A 26,790-nucleotide genomic window follows, 5' to 3' on the forward strand; every position below is an offset into this window, starting at 1 on the left:
TTTTGTATAGGAAAAATTTTTTAAAAAATACAAAAATAATATTTCATTTTATTTTTGGTGAAAATATACACAGCAAAACCCATTCCCATTCAACAGTTTCTAGACATAATGATCACTGACACTGGTTATAGTTTTCACATTATGTCAACTTTCTCATTATTTCTGTTCTAGTTGTTTCACTCTTACTGACTTAAATTCCCTGCCCCCCAACCTTCTCATCTATAATTTAGAACAGCTGTTGTCCATTTGGTCTTACATAGATAATTTTTTCATTTAACATTTTTGAGATTGTTTTTTCATCTAGAAACTTAGAATAATACCTACTCTGCAGGGCTGTTAATAAGACCTGGAGGTAATGCATAGCACAGTGCCTAACACAGACCAAACAGTCAATAACTAGTAGCTGCTATCATCATAACCACCATCACCATCATTATTATTTTATTATAACTCCTAAGGTTTCTTCCAGCTCTAACAGTCTATGATTTTTTTCATCCATCCTCCTATCAAATTCTGCCCAGGATGCTCCACTGACTGATCAGTTGACTTGTTCTATTTAGTAATTCTAAAATACTTTTTGGAGTACGTGGGTGGTGCAAATGGTTAATGTGCTCGGCCGCTAACTGAAATGTTGGAGGTTTGAGTCCACCCAGAAGTGCCTCAGAAGAAAGGCCTGGTGATCCACTTCTGAAAAATTAGCATTGAAAACCCGATGAAGCACAGTTCTACTGTGACACACATGGGGTTACCATGAGTTGGAACTGACTTAAAGGCAACTGGTTATTTTAAAATCCTTTTTAGCTCAGTGCTGCCCACCTGTCTGAGGTTAATATCGTCAGCTCACTTCAACCCATCACATGACACAAGATGATTCATAAAATGGCAAAGGATCCGCTGCCTTTTAAGCCTCTTGCAGAGATTCAAGTAGATTCTGCATGTTTGGGAGTGATGTGGCTGGAGCCCTGGTGCCAGATGAAGGCCCTGAAGAGTAGCCAGTACCTGCTGTGGTCACTGTGCTGGGAGAATGTGCCCAGCACTGAAAAATAAGCCTCCTTATGGGAGGCCAGTGCCAACATGTATATTTGGGCCTTTGGCTTCCATATTTTAATTTTGTGAACCACCCAAAATATGGAATTACAACCCTGGCTATGACTAAAAGACCAAGGTCATCCAATCAAGCGTTCAGAGTCAGAGCTTGAAGGTTATCCAATTAGATGTTCCAACTCAAGGCAGGAGCCCCAAAAGACATTTGTTGTTATGCTGGACTCTTCCAACTGCTGGAGCTCTTCCTTATATTTGCCAAAATCCACTATCCCCCTTTGCCCTCTGGAGGAGACGATGATGATGATGATGACGAGACGATGATGTTGATGAGGATGATGATGATACCAGCTAGCATTTACTGAGAACTCATTAAGTCCCAGGCTTTTGTCCTAAGTGCTTCATACACAATGACTTAGTTAATCCTCCCAACAATCCTCTTAGGTACTAGTGTCCCCATTTTAAAGATAGGGAAACTGAGGAACAGAGTGGCTGAATAAACTTGCTCAAAGTCACAGAGGAGGTAAGTGGTGTCACAGGACCCAGTTCCAGGCAGCCTGGCTCCAGAGTTCTTGTACTTAAGATAGCCCCAGGGTCCCACTCCCAACTCTGGGTTATCTCTTCTTTGTACTAAGTATCCCCAGTTTCCTCAATGCAAAAGACCTGGTTTCCAGACCCCTCATCAATCTGGTCACATTTTAGCTTGTCAAGTTTTTCCTAAAATGAGTTGTTCAGAATGAAACCAAATAACCCAGGATAATAACAGAAGTGGTTAGATCTGTGCAGTACCCCAGGGACGAATAGCTCCAGTATTCCGGGATTCCTCCTCCTACTGATGCAGCCTAAAGGGGCAGTTCTTTTTTAATAGTCAAGATGGTCCTGCTGGCTCATCAAACCTTAGAATTTACGAATTGAAAGACATGTTCAAGTGTAAATCCAGGCCACCATCTTGAATTTCGGTGCCATTAAAACACTTCAGCATGTAACTACTAATGGTGCCAAGTTAGCTTCCCTGCCCACAGTTGTACAGTGGACTTTTTGAACTTAACGGCTGAGCTTCCCCATGCCTCTTAGTCAAAGGCATGCATTTTTATGGCTGCTTGCACGAACTTCTTTCTGGCAGAAGCCTCTACTAGCTGGAATCGCTGAGGCATTGTAGTTTCAAAAAGCAGAGAAGCAGTTCATGTATTTGGGGTGATTCCACTGAGTTTGAAAACTCAGAAATGATTCACTCATTTTGCTTTCCAGAGTTTAAAAAAAAAAACAAAAACTAAACAAACAAAAAATACCCAAAAACTTTAGTCAGGCACAATGAATCACCAGTGACTCAAAGAGTCTGTTTTGCAACAAAAGTCAGCAACTTGAGTTGCTCCTTTAAACTCTGCAAATATTTAAGGATTGCAAAAGTTAGAGTGGATGTCTCATGGAATTCCTGTCTGAATTTTCTTAAGGTAATTTCTGTATCTGATCATACAAATAATTTAAAATTACATTTTGGGCTTCATTTGACTTCACCATCCCTGGACCCCTCCCCCAAACTGCAAAGGTATAAAAATCAAGACAGTGGGAACACAGCAGAAAGGAAGATTAAGTAACTAGCCAGAAGTTACTGGGAGATCTAATGATTTTAAAGACAGTCAGGTCCCAGGTATACAGGCAGGATGGAATCTCTTATTTATAATTTCAGATAATCCTAACTTTAATTCAGCACGGTGACTCAGCTAATACTAGCAGATGAGAGTCAGTACTTTCACCAATATTATTTCATCACATTTCATAATTACCTGTTGATATATTCCCAAAACACAACAATTACAGTTGAGACAACCAGCATTGACAGAATTACTTTTCCTTTGACATTCATTATTTTCTCCTGGGAAGAAAGAAGAGGGGAAAAAATAGATTAAATAAATTAAATCCACAGTGAGATAGGGTTTTTAAAGAATGCTTCTACCCATATCCTCTCTAAAAAGATAAATTTATGGATATTTAACTAGAGCTAAAGAATATGCTTTACCGTAAACTGTGCAGGACTACAAGGGCAAAGTAGGCCAATTCAACTACAGTAAAACCTTCGAAAGCTGGAACCTGTGTAAGGCGAAAACCTGTCAGAGAAGGAAAACGCGAATATTTTCCACTAATAGATAGCGATAGAAAAGTGGTAAGACTGTACCCTGTCAAAGGAGGAAACTTTGCGAGACCTGGAAACACAAGGCAGTCCTGTCAAGTTCTGGCTCTCACAGGTTTCACTGTAATTGGCAAGGTTTCCTGTGTTGGGAAGGATGCTAAGGCCGTTCAGAACTCAAGAGAGAATGTATCTGGATTGATTATAATGTCTACCATTGAAAGTATCCCAACTGATCATGATGTCTGCCATGGACAGACAGGAGAGTGAGGAGTGTTTGCCTGGTGTTTATCTATGTACCATCCAGGCTATAAATGGTTCCCATGGACACCAGCTGCCTCCTGACTCAGGATCGCCCTAGCTCTCTGCATGTGACTGCAAAGAACCACTCCATTCCATTACTCTGCTGCCCTTGATGTACTTTCTACATCTCCCAAGCTCTGACAAGAAAACAACCCTGGCTCTTTACAATCTAGGCCTCACTAACTTTCCAGCTTCCCCATTTCCCCCTCTCCCCCAACACCCACAAGCAAACAAACAACTGGTGCACAGCAGGTACCCAAATATTTCTTGACTGCTGCATAAAGAAGGCCAGGAGGTAGGAGGAGAAACCAGGGTTTCCAACTGGTTCATTCCAGTTCGAACCCCTGCTGAGAATTTGCCTTTCTAACAAGTTCCCAGGAAGTTATACATAAGAATCACCTGGGGATCTTATTAAAAATGTAGGTTCTGATTCAGGATATATGGGGTAGAAATGCAAATTCTCAGCAGGGGTTCGAACCGGAATGAACCCAGTTTGAAGCACTTCAAGATACAAGAGACTGTGGGGACCTGAAAGGAGAAAGGAGTGGTCAGCTGTGCTGTGCATCAAATGTCATTGCCTTTGTGAAGCCACATCCCATCACCCACACCACCCTGACCATCAGCTGAGTCCCCTTCTCTCCTCAAGCTCCTCCATCACTCTATTCACAATGCTTTTGGAGGTGGCTCACATGGTAACATCTGCATATAGCTCCATCTCTTTTACCTGTTAGCTTCCTGAATGCAGGAACTTTGAATCCCAAGTGCCCTACACAGAGGAAGCCTTCACTAAATGTTTTAATGAATTAATGAAATAAAATGAGAGTAACACCAAAATTTGTTCCTTCAGGTGACTGGTTATTTTCCAATTCTTTTAAAAAGGGGTTCTTAGATTCCTGTCTCAAATCTCATGTGCTGTATGACCTTTATTATTAAATCCAGTTGTGCAGTAAAGGGTTAATTCAGTAGGCCTGGGTTATCCAAACGTTCCCCAAAAAGGACAAATCCTTGACCACCTCCTGAGATAACCTCTAAATTCTTGGAATATCCTGCCTGATCAGAGTGTCTTTGTATACGTGGGGCCTTGGGCCACACCAGATAGTTTTCCCTCGGGGAGGAGGGACTGGATTCTGAGTAGCTAAGATCAGTCACACAGGTGCTCTGGCAACTGGAAGCTTATACCTGGTCGCTCTTGGACTGGAAGCTTATACCTGGTCGCTTTTGGACTCTGCTCTATGTGCCTTTTACCTTTGCTGATTTTAATCTGTATCCTTTCCCTGTAATAAGCTGTAACCATGAGTATCACGGCTTTTCTGAGTTCCGTGAGTCCTTATAGAAAATCACTGAACCTGAGAGTGGTCTTGGGGACCCTCAATACACCACTTAAGAGTATGAACTGGATTTTCAGCCGTGACTTTCTATTCCTCCTTGCTTAGAAAGTGAATTCTGTTTGGAAAAAAGCTAAAGCTGAACTCAAAGTTATAACCCAGCCTCCATTTTTCAGGTGAAACTATGATTAGTGGTATCCCAGAGTCCCTTAGAAGATGGACCTGTTGGGCCACATGCAAACCTAAGTCTCGCGCATCTCCCCTGTAAATAATACATGAGCTGGCACATATGGCCCAGGCAAAGTCAAAGAATGTGGATGGCTGCGTTCAACTCAACGCCACTACTGAAAAAAAGCCGCTTGAAAACTATGGCAATAGCACTAGCATTGAGTGTTAGAAAAGCCCTGGGTTTGGGAGCAAACAGATCTGGAGCCGAGATTATGGCCCACTCTCCATGCTGATGTCTTTGCTCCCAGAGAAGTGTAGGATCCTAATAGGACAGGCTTTGGGTAAAAGTGGGGGTTTGAGTCTCAACTCTGACACACACAAAACTGGGAAACCCTGAGCACACTGCAATTCCTCAGACCCTCATCCACAATTGCAAAATCTCAAAAGCTCAGAAAACTTTTTTTGTAATTCAGTTGGCAACAAGGTCCCAAGTGATGTGAGACTGTTAATAATCTTTACTGTACATAGTAAGATTGTTTATACATTTCTTTACATAAGTATTGATTTTTTTATTATGTGGTACTGCTGCACTGGGGTGTTACATAATATATGATATATGCACCATATACAAAAAAGTCTGAATTCCAACATATCTGGTGCCAAGTTTTCAAAAAGGGATAGTAGACCACAACTGGGTTACACTAAATTAGTTTCCAAGTCTTTAAAATGAGGACAAAAACAGTAATGATCACAAGAGATAATGTCTATAAAATGCTTAGCACTGTGCCTGCCACAGTATAAATGTTCAAAAAGTGCTAGTTCCTATCACTGACATCCATAAAACAGGCTGCTCGGAGTATCCAATGAGACAGCACAACACCTGGTACTCTGCAAATACATATTTGGGGTAAAATAACAGGGTTTTTGAATAAGAATACGCCACACAATCAAGTGCAAATAGATGCACATTAGCAACACTAAAGGTTTACCCATCTGTCCTGTGCCCCAGCCTGATCAAGGGTGCCTCGGAGGTGGGCTACAACTTTGATTTTCTTTAATCAAGTCCAGGCCCTGCTATAACACCCTGCACGTGCTGATAAGTCTGACTGTGTGTATCAATCCCACCTGCTGAGGATCAAATGCAAATTTCTCCCACTTGTAAGAAACATTAAACAGAGAAACACACAAATTCCCATGGTAGAGAACACTGACATTTACATCAGGGAGAGCCAAAATCAGAACACTCTGTAATCCCCACCCCAAATGTGCAGGTGTTTATGATATTTTTACTTCAGAAATTAGCATTAGAGGCAACTCTAGAGGCCTATTTCTTTCTGGACTTCACATATGGCTTGAATTTGCCTACTTTTGCTGCAGCCAACTGTCACTCTTGTTTGAGACTTATAATTGGAAGCTGCCTGAATAAGCCAATTTTGCATTCTTTAGCAAAGCACTGGAAATGGGTATACACGTGCTTCCCAGAATCTTGAATCTAAGTCTCCAGGGAAGGAAGGGTTGGCAGGACGGCCAATGGGTCTTTTAAAACATTTTTATTTTTCTCTCTAGATAAAAAGGAAGCACTTAGCAGTCAACACAGTCTAAAAATCCTTCTCTTTGTCTTAGAATTTTAAAAAACGTATAATCTTTAAGATTGCTCGTTATCTTATCTAGCCAGGTAAGAAACATGGGTTTGCTTCTAATTCCCTGTTAGAGGGGCAGAGCACAGAATTAGGATCTATGGAGTAGTCACACTCTATCTCAAATGATGGCATGTAACTCCTGGGCCCCACCCCTCAGATAACTGGGTGAACTCAGCCAGCTCCAGCTGCACAGCCTGTCATGGTCCCAACCCTCCCAGGTCCTCTGACTTACACTCTTGTGATTTCTCTCTGAATTCATCCTACCCCCCTACATGGGCTGCTCTAGGGCCACACAGAGTCACCCAGAACTCAGTCCCTGCAGGAGTTCCCAAATAAAGCCACTCTCACCACAGCTCCAGGATCTGCATACATTTTGCTCACTACGTGGGCGCATTTCAAAAGGCAGGGTCACATTGCAAAGCTTCTCATTTCTCCACCTTCACCCTCCTCCTTTTCCTCTTTTACTTCCCTGGAGTCTCAGACAGACTTTTTGCATATGGCCCATAAATTAATTCTTCCCTACCCACCCCCAACCTGTCTCGCATAGAACCACACACACACACACACACACACAAGAGAACCTCCTAGCTCCACCCCAACTGGACTAAATCAAGGTATTCCTTCCAAACAACTCCTCTCTTAACGGAATTCTAGTGGACCCTGTTTTCTCCATCGCATTTCAGGGGAAAAGGTGAATGTCTCTTCTGAGTAACAGTCTACTCTGAGGCCCTGGAAAAGCCATTATCTCCACAAGAGCAGGGTAAAAGCAGTGGCAGAGGAAACCAAGCATTCCCCACCACTTTCCACCTTCCCAGAGGCCAAAGAATTCCTCTCTCAGCTTGTGATTGCTCTATTTCTTCTGGGAACCCACTCTCCCTCCCCTCAGAACTGCCCCTGCTCTGCTCAAGCCTAATAACTTTTGGACTATTGCAATGGGTCCAGACTCGTACAGGCCCTGGCACCCAGTAAGTGAGCCGCGAGTGCCTGTGGAGTGACAAATGCGTAAGGCGAGTTCTGAGGGGCGTCAGAACAGAGCACCAGTCCTGCTCTGCAACAGATGCATTCAACAAACACAGCCAGACTACTGTGTGCCAGACACTGTTTTTGGCACCGGAGATAGCAAACAAGCCCGTTGCCGAGCTTACATTCTAATGGGGAATCAAGATACTAAAAAAAATGTGTGTTATAATGTCAGGTAGTGACAAGTGTGGCAAAGGAAAAGGAACCAGGGTGGGGTAAGGGGAACAGGGAAGGATACAGGAACTAACTGGGTGTTAACGACTGTCTTAATTATCTAGTACTGCTATAACAGAAATACCACCAGCAGATGGCTTTAACAAACTAATTTATTCTCACAGTCTAGGAGGCTAGAAGTCCAAATTCAGGGTGCCACTCTAGGGGAGGGCTTTCTCTGTCAGGTCTGGGGGAGGTCCTTGTCATCAGTCTTCCCCTGGTCTAGGAGATTCTCAGCACAGGGACGCTGGGTCCAATGGACGCTCTCCACTCCTGGCTCTTCTTGCTTGGTGGCAGGAGGTCCCTCTCCTCGATTCTCTTTTATGTCTCAAAAGAGATTGACTCAAGATATAACCAAATCCTGTAGATTGAGTCCTGCCTTATTAACATAACTGCCTCTAATCCTGCCTCATTGACATCATAGAGGTTAGGATTTACAACACATAGATCACAAAATGATGGACAACCACACAATACTGGGAATCATGGCCTAGCTAAGTTGATGCACATTTCTAGGGGACACAATTCAATCCATAATAATGACACTGTACAAGACTCTAATCTTTAGGCCTCCAAATGCTCAATTGTAAATGAGGGTGTTTAGATACAGCATTCCGCATAAAAATTAGGCCGAGTAAACATTTAAAAGGCTCAACTAGCAGAACTGGTTGTGAATCCTAGATGTGTACCTTGGGCAAGTTACTTTAACTCTCTGAGCCTCTATTTACATTTATCAAATGGAGATTCAAATACACTCCTCACAGAGCTCTTGCAAGGACATGATGAAGACTGAGTGCACGAAGCACTCAGCTTCACCCGGCGGTCCATAAATGCTCCACAAATGGCAGCTCTAAGGATGATCGTGCTTTTTAATGGAAGAGGTTCAGAAACACCTGGCTCAGAGCTTAGTCTCTAAAAGTGCAGCTGCGGGTCCCTGAGAGAGGAATCTAGATCCTCCAAGGCAGCACCTGCACAGAACAGTTAGGGCCGAGACCACAAATCCCCTGTGGGGTGTTAGCTATAGTCAGCTGTACTGCGTACAGCAATGAGGAGAGAGCCTGGCTGCACAGCCCTGACCAGCCCAGCGCTAAAGTTGGGCAGGGAAGGGCAGACTGCACGTCAGCCCCAGTTCCAATACAAAGCCAGCTTTGTAAACTGGAATAATGGGATTTCTCTGGGCCTCTGTCTCCTTGTCTGTGAAATGAGACCTTTCAACTTAACTTTCCCCCACAGACTTTCCTAACTGACTGGGGACACAGATGAGAAATAAACCACAGGACTGGGAATCTCATTTCACAAGAGGACAGTTCACTCAGCCACATGGAGCTCACCTTTCTGCAATCGCTCATGTGAATTCCTTGAAGTAATGATCAAATGAAAAGATTACCAACCAATACGCATTGAGCACAGAGGCCAATTTACCAGGAAGCTAATAAAGCTCAGGTGTCAGGGCCCCTCACCGGTACAGGCCCCTTGCAAGTCTGGGCCTGACCTCCCACTGGGGCTGGGGTGAAAAGCCCCAAATGCTTCAGCCTACCCAGGGGATCATCCTCAGTCCTGGTGCACTCTTGGGACTGCAAACAGAGCCGAGGGGCTGACCCCACTACCTGCATACCAACCTGGGCCCAGATAATAACCTGCCCCAGGTGAACCTTGTTGAGACACCCTTACCTTTGACCCAAAGGAGAAGGAGCTGAAGTAGATGCTGCTCCACTCTCTGCTCAGGGATCACTATGATCCAGGCCTCACAGCCACCTCATGTCCCCTACCCAGGACTCATGGGGCATAACCCAGGTCCAGCTGTCATCCCCACACCCTCCATGCCCAGTGAAGATCAAAGGGCTGAGTCCTCTGGAAGGCCGGCCCATGGGCAAGAAGTGCCACCAGAGAAAGAAACTACTAAAAGATTTACAGAGGTGGTGTGACCAATAACAAGTTGTCAGGCTAAAAGAAACTCTTCTAAATTCTCAGCAATATAAACAACCATTGATTAGACATGGTAGAGGGAAAAATGATTTATCTTTCTGTTTCTCTCTGTTGAAAAGGAGACTACAAAATCATTGTCGGATCAAGAGGCAATCAAAGAGTATGCAGCCAAACCATATGACAGGTGCACCAGGCAGCTAAGTAATCATTCTGACGTTATCTTTACATTATTTTATTATGTTGTTTTATGAGTTTTGCAAATTTTGGAGTATTTGTCAGTTTTTGTTATTTATGTGGTATCTTTTCTCATATTCTAAATTTTCACTTTTATGCCTAATATATATTTGCAATTCTGTTCCATATCTTCCAGGTGTCCCCGACACAAAAGAACAAATATTGTACGGTTCCACTTACAGAAAATATCTAGAATTGACAATTGCATAGGAATATAAGTTTATTTGGTGGTTGCTGGGGGCTAGGAGGAGGGAGGAATGGGGTGTTATTGCTGAAAGAGTACTAAGTTTCTGTCTGGGGTAACGATCATTTGGAAACATGGTGGTGATGGTTGCACAACGTGGTGAATGTAATTAGTGTTGCTGAATTGTAAACTTCAAAAAATGGTTAAAATGGCAACTTTTTTTGTTATATATGTTTTACCACAATCAAATAAAAAGTGCTCTGAAATTTGACTAAGCTTCAGGCCCTGCAACACCTGGATCTTTCCAGACTAAGCCCAGACCAGGCCCTGGGCAACAGCCTCTCAACAACCCTATCGAGTCCACTTTATTATTATCCCCATTTTACAGATGTGAAGCGGAGGCTCAGAAAGGTTAAATAACTCACCCAAGGTCATGGCACGAAGTGATGGAGCTGGGATTCAGATTCAGGGAGTTCCCCCCACCCCCTGCCACTTTATGTTGTTCTGAGAAGCATGAAGGTTTATTCACGGGCTAATCCCTTGGATCTCTCCTTGGCGCATCCTCTTGTTTTGCCTCTCATGATTACACACAGCAATTGACCCAAAGCTACCAACCACTGGACAAACTCCCCTCTAGGCTAGTTTTCCTCAGTGCTGAAGCCCTTGTGAGTGGCGAGCATTGGCAGACCCTTCTGCCCGGCACAGTGTGGGGAATCCTCACTCACCCCATCTCGTTCCTTCCGCCCCACGGTCGGTGTAGCATCACCGTCTTGCCTGTCTAGCTGGGGAAACCGAGCTTTAGCAAAGTAAAGACACTTGCCTGAGGTTACTTGGATCACCCAGAAGTGGAGGTGCCAGATTTCAAAAGCAGGTCCCCTGATTCCCAGGCCAACTCTGGACATGGGGATGGGGCTGAGGGTAAGGACGGAGAGCTCCTTATTTCCTCAAACCTCGCTAAATATGCAGGTGGTATGGAGAAATGCTCCCCATCAGAAGAAACATGGTACAATTCATGAAAAAAAAAAAGCATGGAGGGCTGTTTCCAGTTGTTTTTTATTATAAGGGTCAGAGTAAACACAGATAGAGGAAAATACGAGAAAAGTCTTAGACTAAATACACGGCTGTCGATCGAGCCATCACAAACGGAACAACCTGTTCTTGGAGGTACATTTTGTAGTGCCTTTTCTTGAATCCCCTTCAGAAAGTCTAAAGCCTGTATCCAGCTAGTTGTTTCCTTCCTGCCTGGCCCAGAAATCACTATGCAAGGTTTTTCTGAGAGAAGCAAGGTAAGTTAAATGAAGGACACTGCACTACCCTGAGAGAGTCGGTCTTTGCATCCACCCACAACTCTCCTGGGGTCCCCAAGGCTCAGCCCCAGCCCTGCACTGTCATTCTGAATCCTGCAGAGAAAACCCCAGGCTGCAGGCACTGCTGCAGCCCTGTAAGTTCCTGCCAAAGGGAGCAAAACAAAGCAGAATTTACAGGGGAGGTCACTGAGCCAGTATCCCACCAGCACCAGCTCCCAGACCCACTGCCTGTTGCGGGAGCGGGGTTTGTCCTCTTCCAAAACTACTGAAGGAACCATCAAGGGGTTAGGGGGAGAGCAAGTTTCCTCCCCCAGGTAGATCCACACAGCAGTTTGCTTGCAATTTCCCCAGTGAACTCAGCAGGGTAGAAGTAAATCATTTCAGATTTTACATACCTCATCGTCTGTGTCTTTCCCCCAAGTGTAAAAGGCAAAATAACAAAGTTCTGTTGAGCTCCGTTGTGCAGCAGGAGGAGGCAGGGCTAGGAGGAAGGAAAGGTGCTGTGTTCCAACTCCTATCAAGAGAATAAACAGCTGTTTCAGGAAGAGGAGGGTAGACAGATCCCTCAGTAGCTAGGGGCTTTGTTGCCTGCAGGCCCCAGGAAATGGGCTGTTCATCAGGCCTGTTGACTCAAGAGTTACATGCCAAGGCAGAGACGTCCCTCCCTGGGCCCATGAACACCCAGCCTGCCTTGCCAAGGGAAACCGCAGTCCCAAACTAGATCTGGTGTTGGAGGAGAGGCAACCACCCTTGAGAGGGGCACAGGGGCTGCTCACATCACCTGCTGCTTGGCAAAAATGGGAACTGTTCTGAACCCAAAAAACCCCAAGTGACCGCTACCAGGAACAGCCAAAGGAGAAAAAAAAACTTTTTTAAAGAAGGGGGGTGGGTGAAGGAGAGAGTCCTCAGGACCCTTGCTAAAATTCTATTTAAATGTTCTTCAAAGTTAAGCCTTCTCTTCATCCTTTAGGCTTCAGTAGTTTGTTTTGTTTGGACATTGTGTTTTTATAGAATGTTATGAGATTGCCCTGCATTGAAAACCAAGCAATAAGCACTTTAAAATGTCACTGAGGCCCAACCCTGCTCCTTGGCTGAATAACCTTTAACCCTTCCCACACCAACTTCCTGCTCCCAAAATAGAATCTTCTAGCTGGAAGGGACCTTAGACTAGTTGATTTTCAAATATCAAAACAGTTAAAACATCTAAACAACAAAAAAACAAAAACAAAAACAAATGAAGTCATCCTCAGAACCCCAGTATATAAAGCAGAGGACACAGAAGTACTGTGGCTGAAGCAGGGACATGAAGCATAAAGCCCTCCTGCCCCATCCCTTCCAAGTGGCCCGAGACGCTTCTGTGAAGGACAGTCTGGAAACCCCTAGACCAAGGATAGGGGGTCAAAGCCCCACAGGAAAGAGTCACAGGCTGCTCCAGGGTCCCTCAGCAATGCCTAATCTAGCCTCTTCCTCCTGTTCTCCAGAAGGAAATTTTACAGCTTCCTCTTCTGGGGTCATGAACTAGTGGATCACAACTTTCAGGATCTAGAAGTTTGTTCTAAAACTTACTTAAATCCTTCCTGCTGGTATCAAGCTGAACAAATGCACAACTTACGACCCTGCCATTCCACTCCTAGGTCTACATCCAAAAGACAGTGTACATATGTTCACAAAGAGACAGGAATTAGATTATTCTCTAAAGCCAGCATAACCCTGATACCAAAGCCAAGCAAACCTAAAACATACTGCCATAGAGTCGATTCTGACTCACAGCGACCATATAGGACAGAGTAGAACTGCCTCATAGGATTTCCGGCTGTAAATCTTTACAAATCAGACTGCCAAGTCTTTCTTCCATAGAGCAGCTGGCGGGTTTGAACCACCAACCTTTTGGTTAGCAGCTGAGCACTAACCACTGCACAGTCAGGGCTTGTTAAAGCCAGGGAAGACACCAAAAAAAAAGAAAATTACAGAGCATAGACATAACTAAACACCTCGCTGGACAAAGTTCCTAGGCTCAAAGGTGAAGGACCATAGACTCAGGGGACATCTACGTCAATTGGCACAACATAAGTTTAAAAAGACAGTCTTCTGCATCCTACTTTGTTAAGTAGCTTCTGTAGACTTAAAAGCTTGCAAGTGGCCATCTAAGACACAACTATTGGTCTCTTTCCATCCAGAGCAAAGGAGAGTGAAGAAAACCAAAGACTCAAGGGAGCAATGAGTACAAAGGACTAATGGACCACATCAACCACAGCCTACACGACCCAGAGACCAGAAGAACTACATGATGCCCGGCTACCACTACTGACCAGTCTGACTAGGATCACAACAGAGGGTACCAGACAGAGAGGGAGAAAAATGTAGAACAAAAAATCAAATTCACAAAAAAGACTAGACTTACTTGTCTGACAGAGACTGGAGGAACCCCGGAGACAATGGCTCTAAGACACCCTTCTGACCTGGAACTGAAGCCATTCCAGGAGACCACCTATCAGCCAAACTATACAGACAGGCCCATAAATTAAACAATAACACCTGAGAGGAATATGCTCCTTGAACAATCAATTATATGAGATCAAAAGGATGACATTTGTCCAAAAGCAATGATGAGAAGGCAGGAAGGGGTAGAAAATTCAGACAAAAGGAAATGGGCAACCCAGGGTGGAAATGGGGGGAGTGCTGACACATTGTGGGGAATGCAACCAATGTTATGGAACACTTTATGTACAAACTATCCAATGAGACACTGATTTGCTCTGTAAACTTTTCACCTAAAGTGCAATAAAAAATTTAAAAAAACAAACAAGAGACATGAATTAGAATGTTCATAGCATACCAAAAAGTGGGAACTACAGGTAATTCACGACTTAAGATGGAGTTCCGTTCTGACGACTCCATCATAATTTGGTTCTGACATAAGTGAAATACTTTTTTTTAGTTTTCATTATTATTGCCTTTTATTATCAGTATATATACATCTGATCTTTATTTGTCTTTGGGGGTTGGAAATATTACACATAAACTTACAGACATATTTTACCATTGTATGTAGTACATATTACTAACAATAAGATGTACCAAAAAAAACCTCCAAAAAACAGACTGTCATAAGTGCGGTCTGTTGTAACTCAAACACGTTGTAAGTCAGGGACTACCTTTAGCTAAGGCCCAGAGCCCTGGTGGCACAACAGTTAAGCTCTCAGCTGCTAACTGAAAGGTTGGTGGTTTTGAACCCATCCAGTGGCTCTGCAGGAGAAAGACTTGGCAATTTCCTCCCGTAAAGACTGCAGCCTAGAAAACCCTATGGGACAGTTCTACTCTGTCACATGGGGTCTCTATGAGTTGAAATCAACTTGATGGCACCCAACAACAGCAGCTAAGGCCCGTCATCACAACAGATAAGTTGTGATCTAGTACCACAGTAGAATTCTACATACAGCAATGAGAATGAACAAACTATAGCTGCTCACGTCAACATGGATGAGTGGCACACACATAGTACTGAGTGAAAGTCACATAGTATTGAGTGAAAGAAGCCAGGCACAAAACAATACATACTGGACGATTCCATTTAAGTTCAAAACTAGGTAAAACTAATCTCTGATGTTAGAAATCAGGATGGTGGTTACCCCCTGGGGTGGTAGTGACTGGGAAGGGCCACAGGGGAGCTCCTGGGGGGTAGGGCTGATCTGGGCGGTGGTTACACAGGTGTGTTCAGTGCAAATGTACCTTTTCAGAGAGCCCCTAGTACTCTGTCTTCCTCTGACACTTAGGGACTCCAGACCATGGACAGGCCCTGCTTTTTCCTTCTCTTGGGTTCCCTTCCCCAGCACCAAGCCCACTGAGCACTTCAGTAAGGGCTCAGGGAAAATCTGTTGCATTAAAAGACCCAGGAATCTGGACGTATGGTCAATGGTAAAGGGAAAGAAAACAGAATTTGGAGTCTAAAGAGGTAGACTAAGGTAAGCTGGTCCTCTTGATGAGAAACACTGATTATGGATCACACAGGCCTCCACCTTTACGGTTTATACAGCAGCCTCCTCTCTTTATCTCAATGGATTCTCATGATTACCTGTGAAGTGGTCCGGGAAGTGCCCCTCTCTGCCATTTTCACAGATACACATAAAGAGATTCTCAGGGACTTGCTCATGGGATGTTTCCTTGGTGGGCTCAGTGCTTCCCTTCCTATCTAGCTGCCTCCAGGGAACACCATACAGGTCAGGCAGAAGAATATGAGGCCCCAGGCTGGTCAACCACAAACTGTACATATGTTCAGCAAGAGACATTTGGAAGGCAGAAAACTCAACTTCCAGAGGATTCAAACATGTCCTTCCAACTTCCTTGACACTTTCATCCTCAGACTCATTAAGACAAAGGGACACATAGTTATCATCATTCCTTTATAGAAAACAAAGTTAGAGAACCATAACAAATCAGTGAGGCCTCACCACTCTGCAGGTCAAAGTTGTCCAGAGGAGGCCCAGGTAAGAGTTGGGCACGGTGCCTGCTCGGATTGGCTGATCTAGTCCCTCGATGATCACTAAAGTCTCTTCCAGCCTTAACAGCCCACTGATCTATCAGATATCAGCCAGTGCTCAGTACTTGTTCATCCCCCACACCCCAAGACAGAGGGTCCTCAGAGATGTGGAGGAAGTTTAACAAGATCCCCAGGTGATTAGGATCTTGTTAAAATGTAGATTCTGATTCAGTATATCTGGAAGTGGAAATGCAAATTCTCAGCAGGGGTTAGGGGCTCAGACTAAAAATAACCAGTTCAAAGCCCTGCTCTGGGGCCAAGCTGCCTAGATTTGAGTTCTGACTCTGCCCCTGATGCTGGGCAACCATTTCCACATCTGTAAAAAGGGAATAATAACAGAACCTACTATACAGGGAATGAAGCACCAGTGGTTTAGTGGTAGAATTCTCGCCTTCCACGCGGGAGACCCAGGTTTGATTTCTGGCCAATGCACCTCATTCACAGCCACCACCTATGTGTCAGTGCAGGCTAAGGTGTTGCTATGATGCTGAACAGGTTTTAGCAGAGCTTCCAGACTAAGATGGACCAGGAAGAAAGGCCTGGCAATCTACTTCTAAAAATCAGCTAATAAAAAACCTGTGGATCACAACAGTCTGATCTGCAACTGATCATGGGAATGATGTAGGGCTGGGCAGCATTTCATTCTCCTGGCATGGAGTTGCCAGGAGTCAGGGCCAATTCAATGGCAGCTAACAACAGCAATAACAACCATATAGGGTGATGTGAAGACTGAATGAGTGACTGTTCATAAAGCTCTTAGAATTATAGCCGGTAAGTGCTCTGTGAGTGTTACCCACTACTGTGAGAGTTAAAACAGATACTACTAGAAAAGGACTCAACACAGTGTCTTAGGGTGCTCAAAAATTATTGGTCTCTGTTCTGTTATTCAATTAATCCAATATTGTTGTTCACTTGATTTTACATTTGTGTATCAAATACGCAATTTGACCATGGCAGTCTTGGAGGAGGGGGAAAGGAGAGAGAAGGAGAAGTTTCTAGCATGTCTTCATAACCGTTAAGAATTGCCACAGACACAAAGTATTAGTGCTGAAATGTTCTTTGTGAAAGCCTATCTGATAAATGGCTGCAGTCAGAGAGTTGGCACCTCTAAGTCTATTTCCTTGAGGAAAGAGTCAGTCTGGGCTAGAAAAAGTAAATCATGACCTTATCCAAGCACTAAATAGCAAATCATCTTCAGATCTGCCTCTGTCCTGCTCAGCTCCAGGACAGACCACACCAAAGCCATACTAGAGAACTCCAGAGGCCCTCTGCAGCTGCAAGCTTCCATCCCGAGCCTCAGCCATGCTCCCCTGAACAAGGAAGTCCTTCCCTGGGGCTAAACCCTTTCTTCATGCTGCAGTTTGGACTCATTCTAGATGCTGACTTTATTGACACATTGGAAGAGATGAGGCGTTCCCACACAGCTGGCAATTTTCTTTTTTTTATTGTACTTTAGATGAAGGTTTACAGAGCAAACCAGTTTCTCATTAAACAATTAACACACATATTGTTTTATGACATTGGTTGCCAGCTCCACAACATGTCAACATTCTCTCCTTCTCGGCCTTGGGCTCCCCATTACCAGCTTTCCTGTCCTCTCCTGCCTTCTCGTCCTTGCCCTGGGCTGGTGTGCCCCTTTAGTCTCATTTTGTTTTATGGTCCTGTCTAATCTTTCGCTGAAGGGTGAACTTCAGGAGTAACTTCATTACTGAGCTGTAAGGGTGTCTGGGGGCCATACTCTCGAGGTTTCTCCAGTCTATGCCAGACCAGTTAAGTCTGGTCTTTTTTTTTTTTTTTTTGGTGAGTTAGAATTTTGTCCTACATTTTTCTTCAGCTCTGTCCAGGACCCTCTACTGTGATCCCTGTCAGAGCAGTCAGTGGTGGTAGCCGGCCACCATCTAGTTGTGCTAGACTCAGTCTTGTGGTCTATTAGTCCTTTGGACTAACCTTTGCCTTATGTCTTTAGTTTTCTTCCTCCTCCCTTGCTCCAAATGGGGTGAGACCTCAACTGGCAAATTTCTGGGTACGGGTGGCAGCCAGGCTTGAGCCCCAGACAAGGTGGAGTAGAGAATTTCCCCAACCAAGGAATCTCCACCTTCCCCCTGCTCATCAATACCTCCCACTTCCCTGGGTTCCTCCACCATTTCCTCAGGCCAATGAGCCCAGATGGGAGTGAGAAAGAGACCCCTGGTTGCTCTTATCACAATTGGCAGTGAGCAACAGGGCGGTCCCCTCATCCCTCTAGAAGGCCTCACTCTTCCCTGGGTTAGGAGAGCCTTGAGAAACCATCTAGGCCAGCCCCATGCCTCAGAGCAGAATTACAGCATACAGGTGAGAAACTCAGCTTCCCTCAAGGTCACAATCATGCCGTTTTTAGCCTGCTGCTGTCTACAAAATTCCACTTGACTTTCACACAACCCTGGAAAGTAAACAGGGTAAAGCTTACAGTCCCTTGTTTTAAGAAAGGAAACTGAAGATAAGGTAAGAACCTTGCAGAGCTGTATGGTTTGAGTCATCAGCCCTGGAATGGAAGACAAGTTTGGGGTCTTTCCATGACCTTTTCCACCTTAATCTCTCTACCGTTGATGGAAGAGAACCACACTAAACGAGGATGCTAGTGAATATGGTACAAGGCAGGGGCTGTGAACCAAATATCACTAGAACTTAAGTACTATCAGAGCATGGACTTGCTGTGCCGTCTCGTTCACTGCTGGATTCTCATAGTACCTAATACATATTAGGTGCTCAATAGATATTGACTGAATGAATGTTGAGTGAAAGACTACAGGGCCCAGGCAGGCAGCATAAGTGTGTGAAATCAACCAGGTATAAGGCAATAAGGAGTGGTGGGGCCTGTGGTAAACTGGAGAATTCTTGCCAAAAATCAGATTAAAAAAAAAAAAGTTGTGCCCAAACAGCACTCCTCGGATTACAGAATTTGGTACATGGGCCATGTTGTTGTTGTGTTTGTTTGCCATCGAGTCAATTCACGGTTTTCTAGGCAACGATCTTTACAAGAGCAGAACGCCAGGTCTTTTCTCCTGTGGAGCAGCTGGTGGGTTCGAATTGCTGACCTTTCAGTTTGCAGCCGAGCGCTTAACCATTGCACCACCTGAGCTCCTTGGGCCATCGGTGACCCCCCTTTATGGGGAAATAGTTTTGTACTGAAAGCTAGAAGCAGTACTCTCAAGCCCCTGCTCTGCTACTGCCTGCCTACGCGGTGCAGGCATGTCCCCTCTCCTTCCTTCTCTGGGCCTCAGTTTTCTCAGCTGTGTAGTATGGGGTCCCAACCAGCTCTACCCGGCCCTGCCTGGGCCTGAGCCTGGGAATATAGCTGTGGTATGGGCTCCTAAAGAAATTCTGACTGGGGAAATCTCAGAAGGCTTCATGGAGGAAATGACATGCCTCGGCTTTTACAACTGGGCTTTCCAAACCCTTCTTCCTCCCTGATCCTGGGGAGAGGGCCCCAGAGTCTCAGTCTGCACAGGTTTCTCTTCCTGTTCTTTCACACATTTCCTGAAGACAGGCTGGGAAAATAACCCTGCTAGGAAAGATGGGCAGCCCCGCATGCCAGGATTTATAAATCCTCTTCAGCTCAGGCCCAGCCCCCAGGAGAGGCTGTGGGGTCACCTTATGAACCTACCAGCCTTGGCTTTTAACGGGGAACAGAAAGTCACAGAACAGCCAGCCCTCTTGGGCACCACACTGAGCCCTCCCAAGGGAGGCTCTGAACCCACTGGTGAAAAAGAGGAGAAAATAGGGTGCCAATTCTGGCATCAAAACAGAAAACCAGCCCACCAGAGGGAGGGGAAACCTGGCTTCCTGAGACAAGGGACTCAGAGTAGTTTCCTTCCACCTTGAGTCACAGCAAAGGCCAGAGAAAGAACCTAAGCAATGTGAAGGTAGCTGGGAATAAGCAGCCTTGCCTGGGGTCCCCTCCCACACAGCTCGGCCTGGGAAGCATTTATTCCCCCATCCAAAGAATCTGAGAACTGGGTTGGTTTGCAATGAAGAATAAATAAATAAATAAATAAATCCAACCAAAGTGCTTTATAAATCCAGTCGCAGGGTTCTATAGACCACATGGCCTCGGGCAAGTACTTTTGCCTCTCTAGGCCTCTCAGTTCCTATCCAGGCATTAACAAAATTGAAGCAGAACATCCCCACGATCCCCTATGGCTGCTCAATTCTTTGTTTTCAGGTTGGCAAGGGCTTGGCAGGGACCCAGGCAGGCTTGGTGGCTGGAAAAAGCCTCTTCTCACTTATTCTGCAAGCCTGGCTAATGAAGGCGCAGCCTCAGAGCTCAAATGCCACCATGTCAGATGCACTTCCCAGGTGGAACTAATTTTCCCCCTGAATTCCCACAGCCCCTTGGTGGCCATTGTTTTCAAGTGCCTAGGGTGCAGGAAGCCGTGCAGGGAGCTATGTGCGTGTGTCCATCTTGCCCTCTACACTCAAGTTCTCAAGGGCAGCGGCAATGTTCAATTCACCCTGAGGTCCCTGGTGCCCAGAGGAGGTGCTGAGGAATGGTGGACACAGGGACAGATGGACAGATACTAAATACCTGTGGGCTAGGAGCCTGTCAACTAGTGCTACCATCTGTGAGAGCTGAACGCCTGGATATAATTACTGAGTGGAAAGCAAAGGGGAGGAAAAAGGTTGTCTCTAAGAGAAAAGTGGAGCCAGCCCTTTGAGCATCGTTATTTGATCAGGATTTTCTAGGGAAGGAGTAAAGAGAAGATGGGTTAAATAGGAAGACAAATACTTCCTGGCTCCAGGCTCTGTGCTAGGCACATATTGAGTGCGTGGACCCTATGAGATGTCCAGTGCTGATGCCCTGCAGGTATTTAGATGCTCAGATCTAATGGCAGTGGACAAGATCACCTTGGAAGGAGTAGGGTATGGAGAGAAGAGGGGGCTCCCAGGATAGCTGGTATCAGGGATCTCAACAGAAGCATGGTGCCAGACACCAGACTGCAGTGGGTTGGGGAATGAAGGCGTGGTGAGGAAGTGAGGTCAGTAAGTGTAAACACCTCCTTCAAAAAGCTTGCTTGGGAAGGACTGGAGAAAGGGCATTAGCTAGAGAGGCCACAGAGGCAAAAGGAAATACTGAAAGCATACTGGAGACCCTGGGGAACAGCTGATGAAACACAGCCACGGAGAGAAAGGGTTTAAAGAATGTGAAGAGGAAGTGGACAGTTGTTGAAATGTAGCACTTCTCTCAGAAGGAAAGTGGGGGAGGGCTCCAGGCCTCAGAGAGAGGGGTGCACCTAAGCCAGGTAGAAGTGCTTCCTCCTTTGTGCAAAAGGGAAGGAGACAATGATGGGTGGGGTGCTGATAATTTCGGGGAGACAGGAAGTTGAGGTTTCAATCTAGAGCATCTGAAGTGTGGAGGGTGCAGTGGGTGAGGGTGTGTGGAAAGTGAGAGCAGCTGGAGGACCATGCAGGATCATACAATAAGGAACCCCGAGTACCCACCATGCTGGGGAATCTGCATTTCATAAAGGTGTGGGGAATCTCTGAATGACCTTAGGTAAAGGGAGTTACAAGATTTGCTTTTTAGAAGGATCCCTGGTGGTGGCAGTGAGAGGGTGGGTTGGAGGAGGGAAATTTCCAGACAGAGAGACCAGTCAGGAGGCTACTGGCAAATGTCCAAGTGAAAGGGTAAAGACCTAAACCAATAGAGTAATCCTGAACATACGAAGGCAGCCTCAGTTTGAGAGAAATGAAGGAAGTGGCATCTCAAGACCTTAAGTTAAATAACAACTCTCAAAATTTTATTTAAATGTCACCTTCTTGGTGAGAACTTCCCCAATTTGAAATTACTTTTCTAACTTCTTATAGTTTATTTATCTTTTAATCTTCTATCTTCCTCGATCTGAATGTCAGCTCTATGGGCAGACACTTTTGTATGTTTTGCCACCAATGTGAACGTGCCTAGTCCAGCACCTGCCACTCAAAAAAATATTTGTTGAATTTGTCGACTTAAAAATGTGCATATTTCAACTGGAAAAACATAATTGATGTCACTGAATTCTGCACGTAGAAATTTTTGAAATGGCGTATCTTTGGCTATGTATATTTTCACCAAAAATAAAAAATAAAAAGGTCGAGAAGGGAGAGTGTTGACATGTCGTGGGGTTGTTAACCGATGTCATAAAACAATATGTGTACTAACTGTTTAATGAGAAACTATTTGTTCTGTAAACCTTCACCTAAAGTACAATAAAAAAAAAGTGCATATTATAGTACCTGGCACCTAAGTGTTCAATATATGTTAAGTATTTTAAAAAATATATGACAATAGTAATAACAGCAACGGGACGAAGGGAGTGAGGGAGAGATGGTCCTAGCCCAGTAGTACTCAAAATGTGGACCATGAATGACCAGCAGCATCAGCATCACCTGGGAGCTTATTAGAAATGCAGATTCTCAGGCACAACCCAGCCCTGCTGAATCAGAATCTCTGGGGTAGAGACCAGGAATCTGTGTGTGAGTAAGGTCTCCAGATGATCTGAATGCTCACTTAAGTTTAAGAAACTGCTCTGGACCAACTCCCGGGTCTCTGGTTGAATAAGGTGGGTGGATGGTGTTGCACTGACTGAAAAATAAGAGTTTAAGGGGTTGGGGGCAGGATAGTTGGTGAGTTCAGTTCTAGACAAGTTAAGTTTGAGGAACCTGCTGGAAACAGCCCAGCAGGCAGTTGGAAATGGGGCCCTAGATAAAGAGTCCAGCTGGAGCCCGATTTGGAAGTTGCCAGCCTGCAGCTGAGGAGGTGGACAAGAGCAGGCAGGTCTGATACGTACAAAGGCGGAAGAAGAATACAGTGCAAAGTGGAGTGTCCTTAATAGACAACGCTCTGAAACCTGAGGGGCAGAGCCAGAGAAGCAGGAGGAGAACCAGGAACAAAAGGAATCATGAATGCCAGAAGATGGTAAATGCGGCCAAGACAGCAACATGAGGAGGGCTGAATTAGAGTATGGTAAGCCGCACTTGAGGTTCAGGCTAGGTTTGCAGCTTGCCTGTGTAAGACCTGGCCTTTACCCTCAGTGCTCTTATCTGACCACTTCTGGCCCCATTTGCCTCTGGAAGAGAGAAGAAAGCCACAGACGTGTGCCTGGGCAGGGCTGCTGCTGTCTGAGCTGGGTGAGAGGGTGACAGGCTGCCATGCAGCTGTCTGAGAATCCTGAGGGCCCCGCCAACGGAGGAGTGGTGGACACCTGCACTGGAAGGGAAGGGCCTAGGTCTGGGAACTGGGGTTCTGTTCTCGGCTCTGCCTCCAACTCCAGGCAAATCCCTGCATGTGCCCTGTTAATTCTCTTCCCTCTTTGTCAGATGAAAAGGTTGGACTCTTGAGTTTGCATCCCATTTCTGGAGCTTCACATGACCCCTGATGCTCAGTCACGGATTCCAGGTGAAAGTTCCCTGCATCCAAGGAACAGGCGCTTTCAGAGCTATAGGCATGTGAGAAAGCTCCAGAGACCAGAGTCAGGAGGGAGGACTGGCAGCCCTAGGCAGAGAAAAGGCATTCTGGGTAGGGAGCCAGCAGCCAACATGTGTGCCTAATCCAAGGCTTTATCTAGCTACCATCAGAACCGCTGAGAGTCAAGTTCTCAGGAAGCCTCCCTTTCTCAGCCAAACTGAGAGGCCCCAGAACTAATGAAAGTTTTCAGGCTGGGCTCTGCCTGGTCCTATTCTCCTTTACAGACGCCGGTGGCAGGCACCTTCTCTCAAGGGGCCACCTCGTGATCCCGCCCTTCTTGCCCCCGTGCTGGTTCTGTGCTACCCACTGGCTGGCCGACAGCACGGTCTTCCAGGTGACACGTGAGGGGAAAACGAGTCACTCTCATCCACAGGCACTTGACTCCCTTGGGCTTTATTGCCAGTGGTCATCTATCAACTCTCCCACTGTTCCACGAGCCCAGCCGCCTTCCCAAAGGCAGTCACCCCATTTACACATTCATACCAGACAACCTCTGCTTGAAGCCTTTTGAGTGGCGGGGTACTCACCACTCCCCTGGCAGCCTGTTTTGTCTCTGGACTATTCTGATTATAAAACACATCCTTCCAGTGTGGAACTGAGCTCTGCCTCCCAGCACGTTATTGACAGCAATGAAGACCGCCATTCATTTACATACAGGATCTCATTTAATCCTCACTACAGCTGGTGATCATCCTTCCCATTTTCCAGGCAGGGAAACCAAAGTTCAGGGGTTAAGTAAAATGACCAAGGTCACAGAGCCAATACACTCCACCTGTTCACTTTAGAGTTGCCCTTTTTATTGAACCTAACAGCTCCTCTCTGAGCAAAACGCCATCTTCTCTGGCACTTGGCACACTGCAGAAAAGCCTTGTCCACCAGCAATTATCCAGTCAACAAAAATTTAGAGGGCATTTACTCGGTGCCTGGGACTATTCCTGGCTTCAGAGGCACAGAAATGAGTCAGACCCATTCCCTACACTTTGCAAGTCCAAGACTGGTGAGAGGATCATGTGTGTACACAAATGCTCCCTGCTATCAGGGACTTTAGCTACTGCCGTGTTACACGGGCTAGGCTGGGCTCAGAGCTGGCACTCCCAAGATGTCTGCTGATGGAAGCCACTGCCCCTCTCCCTCAGGGTTCCCATCTGGGATGATAACGCCATCACTGTATTTTTGCTCTTTGTGCTCTGTAGATTTACAGCCACCCGTCTTGGGGCAGGTAGTTTTCCCCACTTCTCAGACATGGAAAGTGGGGCTCAAGGAAGCCCCTCTAAAACCAGGGTGACCATACACTCTGCTTTCCCCAGCACAGTTCTGTTTTATACCTGCTGTCAATCTTAATTAACAAGCTAATTACTTTCGAGCTCCCTTTCACCCTCAAAAGTGTGTGGGTTTGGATGATAAATCATACAGTCACCCTATGCAAAAATGCCTCAAATAAAGAGGTTCAATGAAGTCCTCTCTGAGACAGACCCCTTTCAGCTTGGACCCTCTAGGATTCAGGGCTTGTGTTTACGACCTACTGGTCCCTGAGGATCCCCTTCTCTGGCATCTAGGGTTCTTCCTGTGGCTCCTTAGAGGTAGTGTAAACCAATCCCTCCCTCCAGATATGGGTGTTTCTGCATGCTTTACCCACCGTCCCCCCTGTCACGCCTCTTGGTATAGTAGCTGGGAGCCTCTCAGCCGGCAACACCCCTCAGGCTCCCATACACCCTCAGGCAGCTCCACAGAGTTTCTTTCTCCTTTCCATTGCAACCTCTCTAAACTGGTTCCCAGCCTGATTCATTACTCAAAAAGGTGGTTAACTCACTTTGGGACACAGCAAAAGCAGTACTCAGAGGTCAGTTTATAGCAATAAGTGCATACATCCAAAAAGAAGAAAGGGCCATAATCAAAACATTAACCCTACAACTGGAACAAGTAGAAAGAGAGTAGCAAAAGAAGCCCTCAGGTGTCAGAAGAAAGGAAATAATAAGAATTAGAGCAGAACTAAATGAACTAGAGAATAGAAAAACAATTGAAAGAGTTAACAAGACCAAAAGCTGGTTCTTTGAAAAGATCAACAAAATTGATAAACCACTAGCCAAACTGACAAAAGAAAAACAGGAGAGGAAGCAGGTAACCCGTATAAGAAATGAGATGGGTGATATCACAATAGACCCAACTGAAATTAAAAGAATCAGAACAGAATAGTATGAAAAATTATACTCTAACAAATTTGAAAACCTAGAGGAAATGGACAAATTTCTAGAAACTCACTACCTACCTAAACTAACACAAACAGAGGTAGAACAACTAAATAAACCCATAACAAAAGAAGAAATTGAAAAGGTAATTAAAAAACTCCTAACAAAAAAAAGCCCTGCCCTGGCTTCACTGGAGAATTCTACCAAACTTTCAGAGAAGAGTTAACACCACTAAAGGTATTTCAGAGCATAGAATAGTAGGATGGAATACTCCCAAACTCATTCTATGAAGCCAGTATAACTGTTATACCAAAACCAGGTAAAGACACCACAAAAAAAGAAAATGACAGACCAATATACCTCATGAACATTGACGCAAAAATCCTCAACAAAATTCTAGCCAATAGGATTCAACAACATATCAAAAAAATAATTCACCATGATCAAGTGGGATTTATACCAGGTATGCAGGGATGGCTCAACATTAGAAAAGCAATCAATGTAATCCATCACATAAATAAAACAAAAGACAAGAACCACATGATCTTATCGATCGATGCAGAAAAGGCATTTGACAAAGTCCAACACCCATTCGTGATAAAAACTCTCAACAAAATAGGAATAGAAGGGAAATTCCTCAATACAACTAAGGGCATATATACAAAGCCAACAGCCAATATCATCCTAAATGGACAGACTTTGAAAGCATTCCCCTTGAGAACGAGAACCAGACAAGAATGTCCTTTATCACCACTCTTATTCAACATTGTGCTAGAGGTCCTAGCCAGAGCAATTGGGCTAGAAAAAGAAATAAAGGGCATCCAAATTGGTAGGGAAGAACTCAAAGTTTCTCTATTTGCAGATGATATGATCTTATACACAGAAAACCCCAAAGTATCTACAAGAAAACTACTGGACCTAATAGAAGATTTCAGCAAAGTTTCGTGATACAAGATAAACACACAAAAATCAGTTGGATTCCTTTACACCAACAAAGAGAACCTCAAAGAGGAAATCACCAAATCAATACCATTTACAATAGCCCCCAAGAAGATAAAATACTTAGGAATAAATCTAACCAGAGACGTAAAAGACCTA

At 45.0% G+C, this 26,790-nt stretch overlaps 1 protein-coding gene across 6 annotated transcripts in view; it reads right to left on the reverse strand.

Annotated features, from left to right (window-relative positions):
- Positions 1 to 26,790, reverse strand: part of GGTA1 (glycoprotein alpha-galactosyltransferase 1 (inactive)) — an 82,347-nt gene that overhangs the window by 18,367 nt on the left and 37,190 nt on the right. For 4 of the 6 annotated variants that reach the window (XM_023730675.1, XM_023730674.1, XM_023730678.1 and 1 more), the window contains 2 exons: positions 11,882 to 12,000; positions 2,826 to 2,914 (listed from right to left, as the gene is read on the reverse strand). In XM_023730675.1, coding sequence (XP_023586443.1) covers positions 2,826 to 2,905 — 80 coding nt within the window. In that variant the 5' untranslated portion in view covers positions 2,906 to 2,914; positions 11,882 to 12,000. Of the gene's footprint in view, positions 1 to 2,825; positions 2,915 to 11,881; positions 12,001 to 15,934; positions 16,363 to 26,790 lie in introns of those variants that run through there. The other 2 variants (XM_023730677.1, XM_004375620.2) reach the window with 2 other exon arrangements.

This window comes from Trichechus manatus, unplaced genomic scaffold (genome assembly GCF_000243295.1).
Source record: "Trichechus manatus latirostris isolate Lorelei unplaced genomic scaffold, TriManLat1.0 scaffold00038, whole genome shotgun sequence".
NCBI lineage: Eukaryota > Metazoa > Chordata > Mammalia > Sirenia > Trichechidae > Trichechus > Trichechus manatus.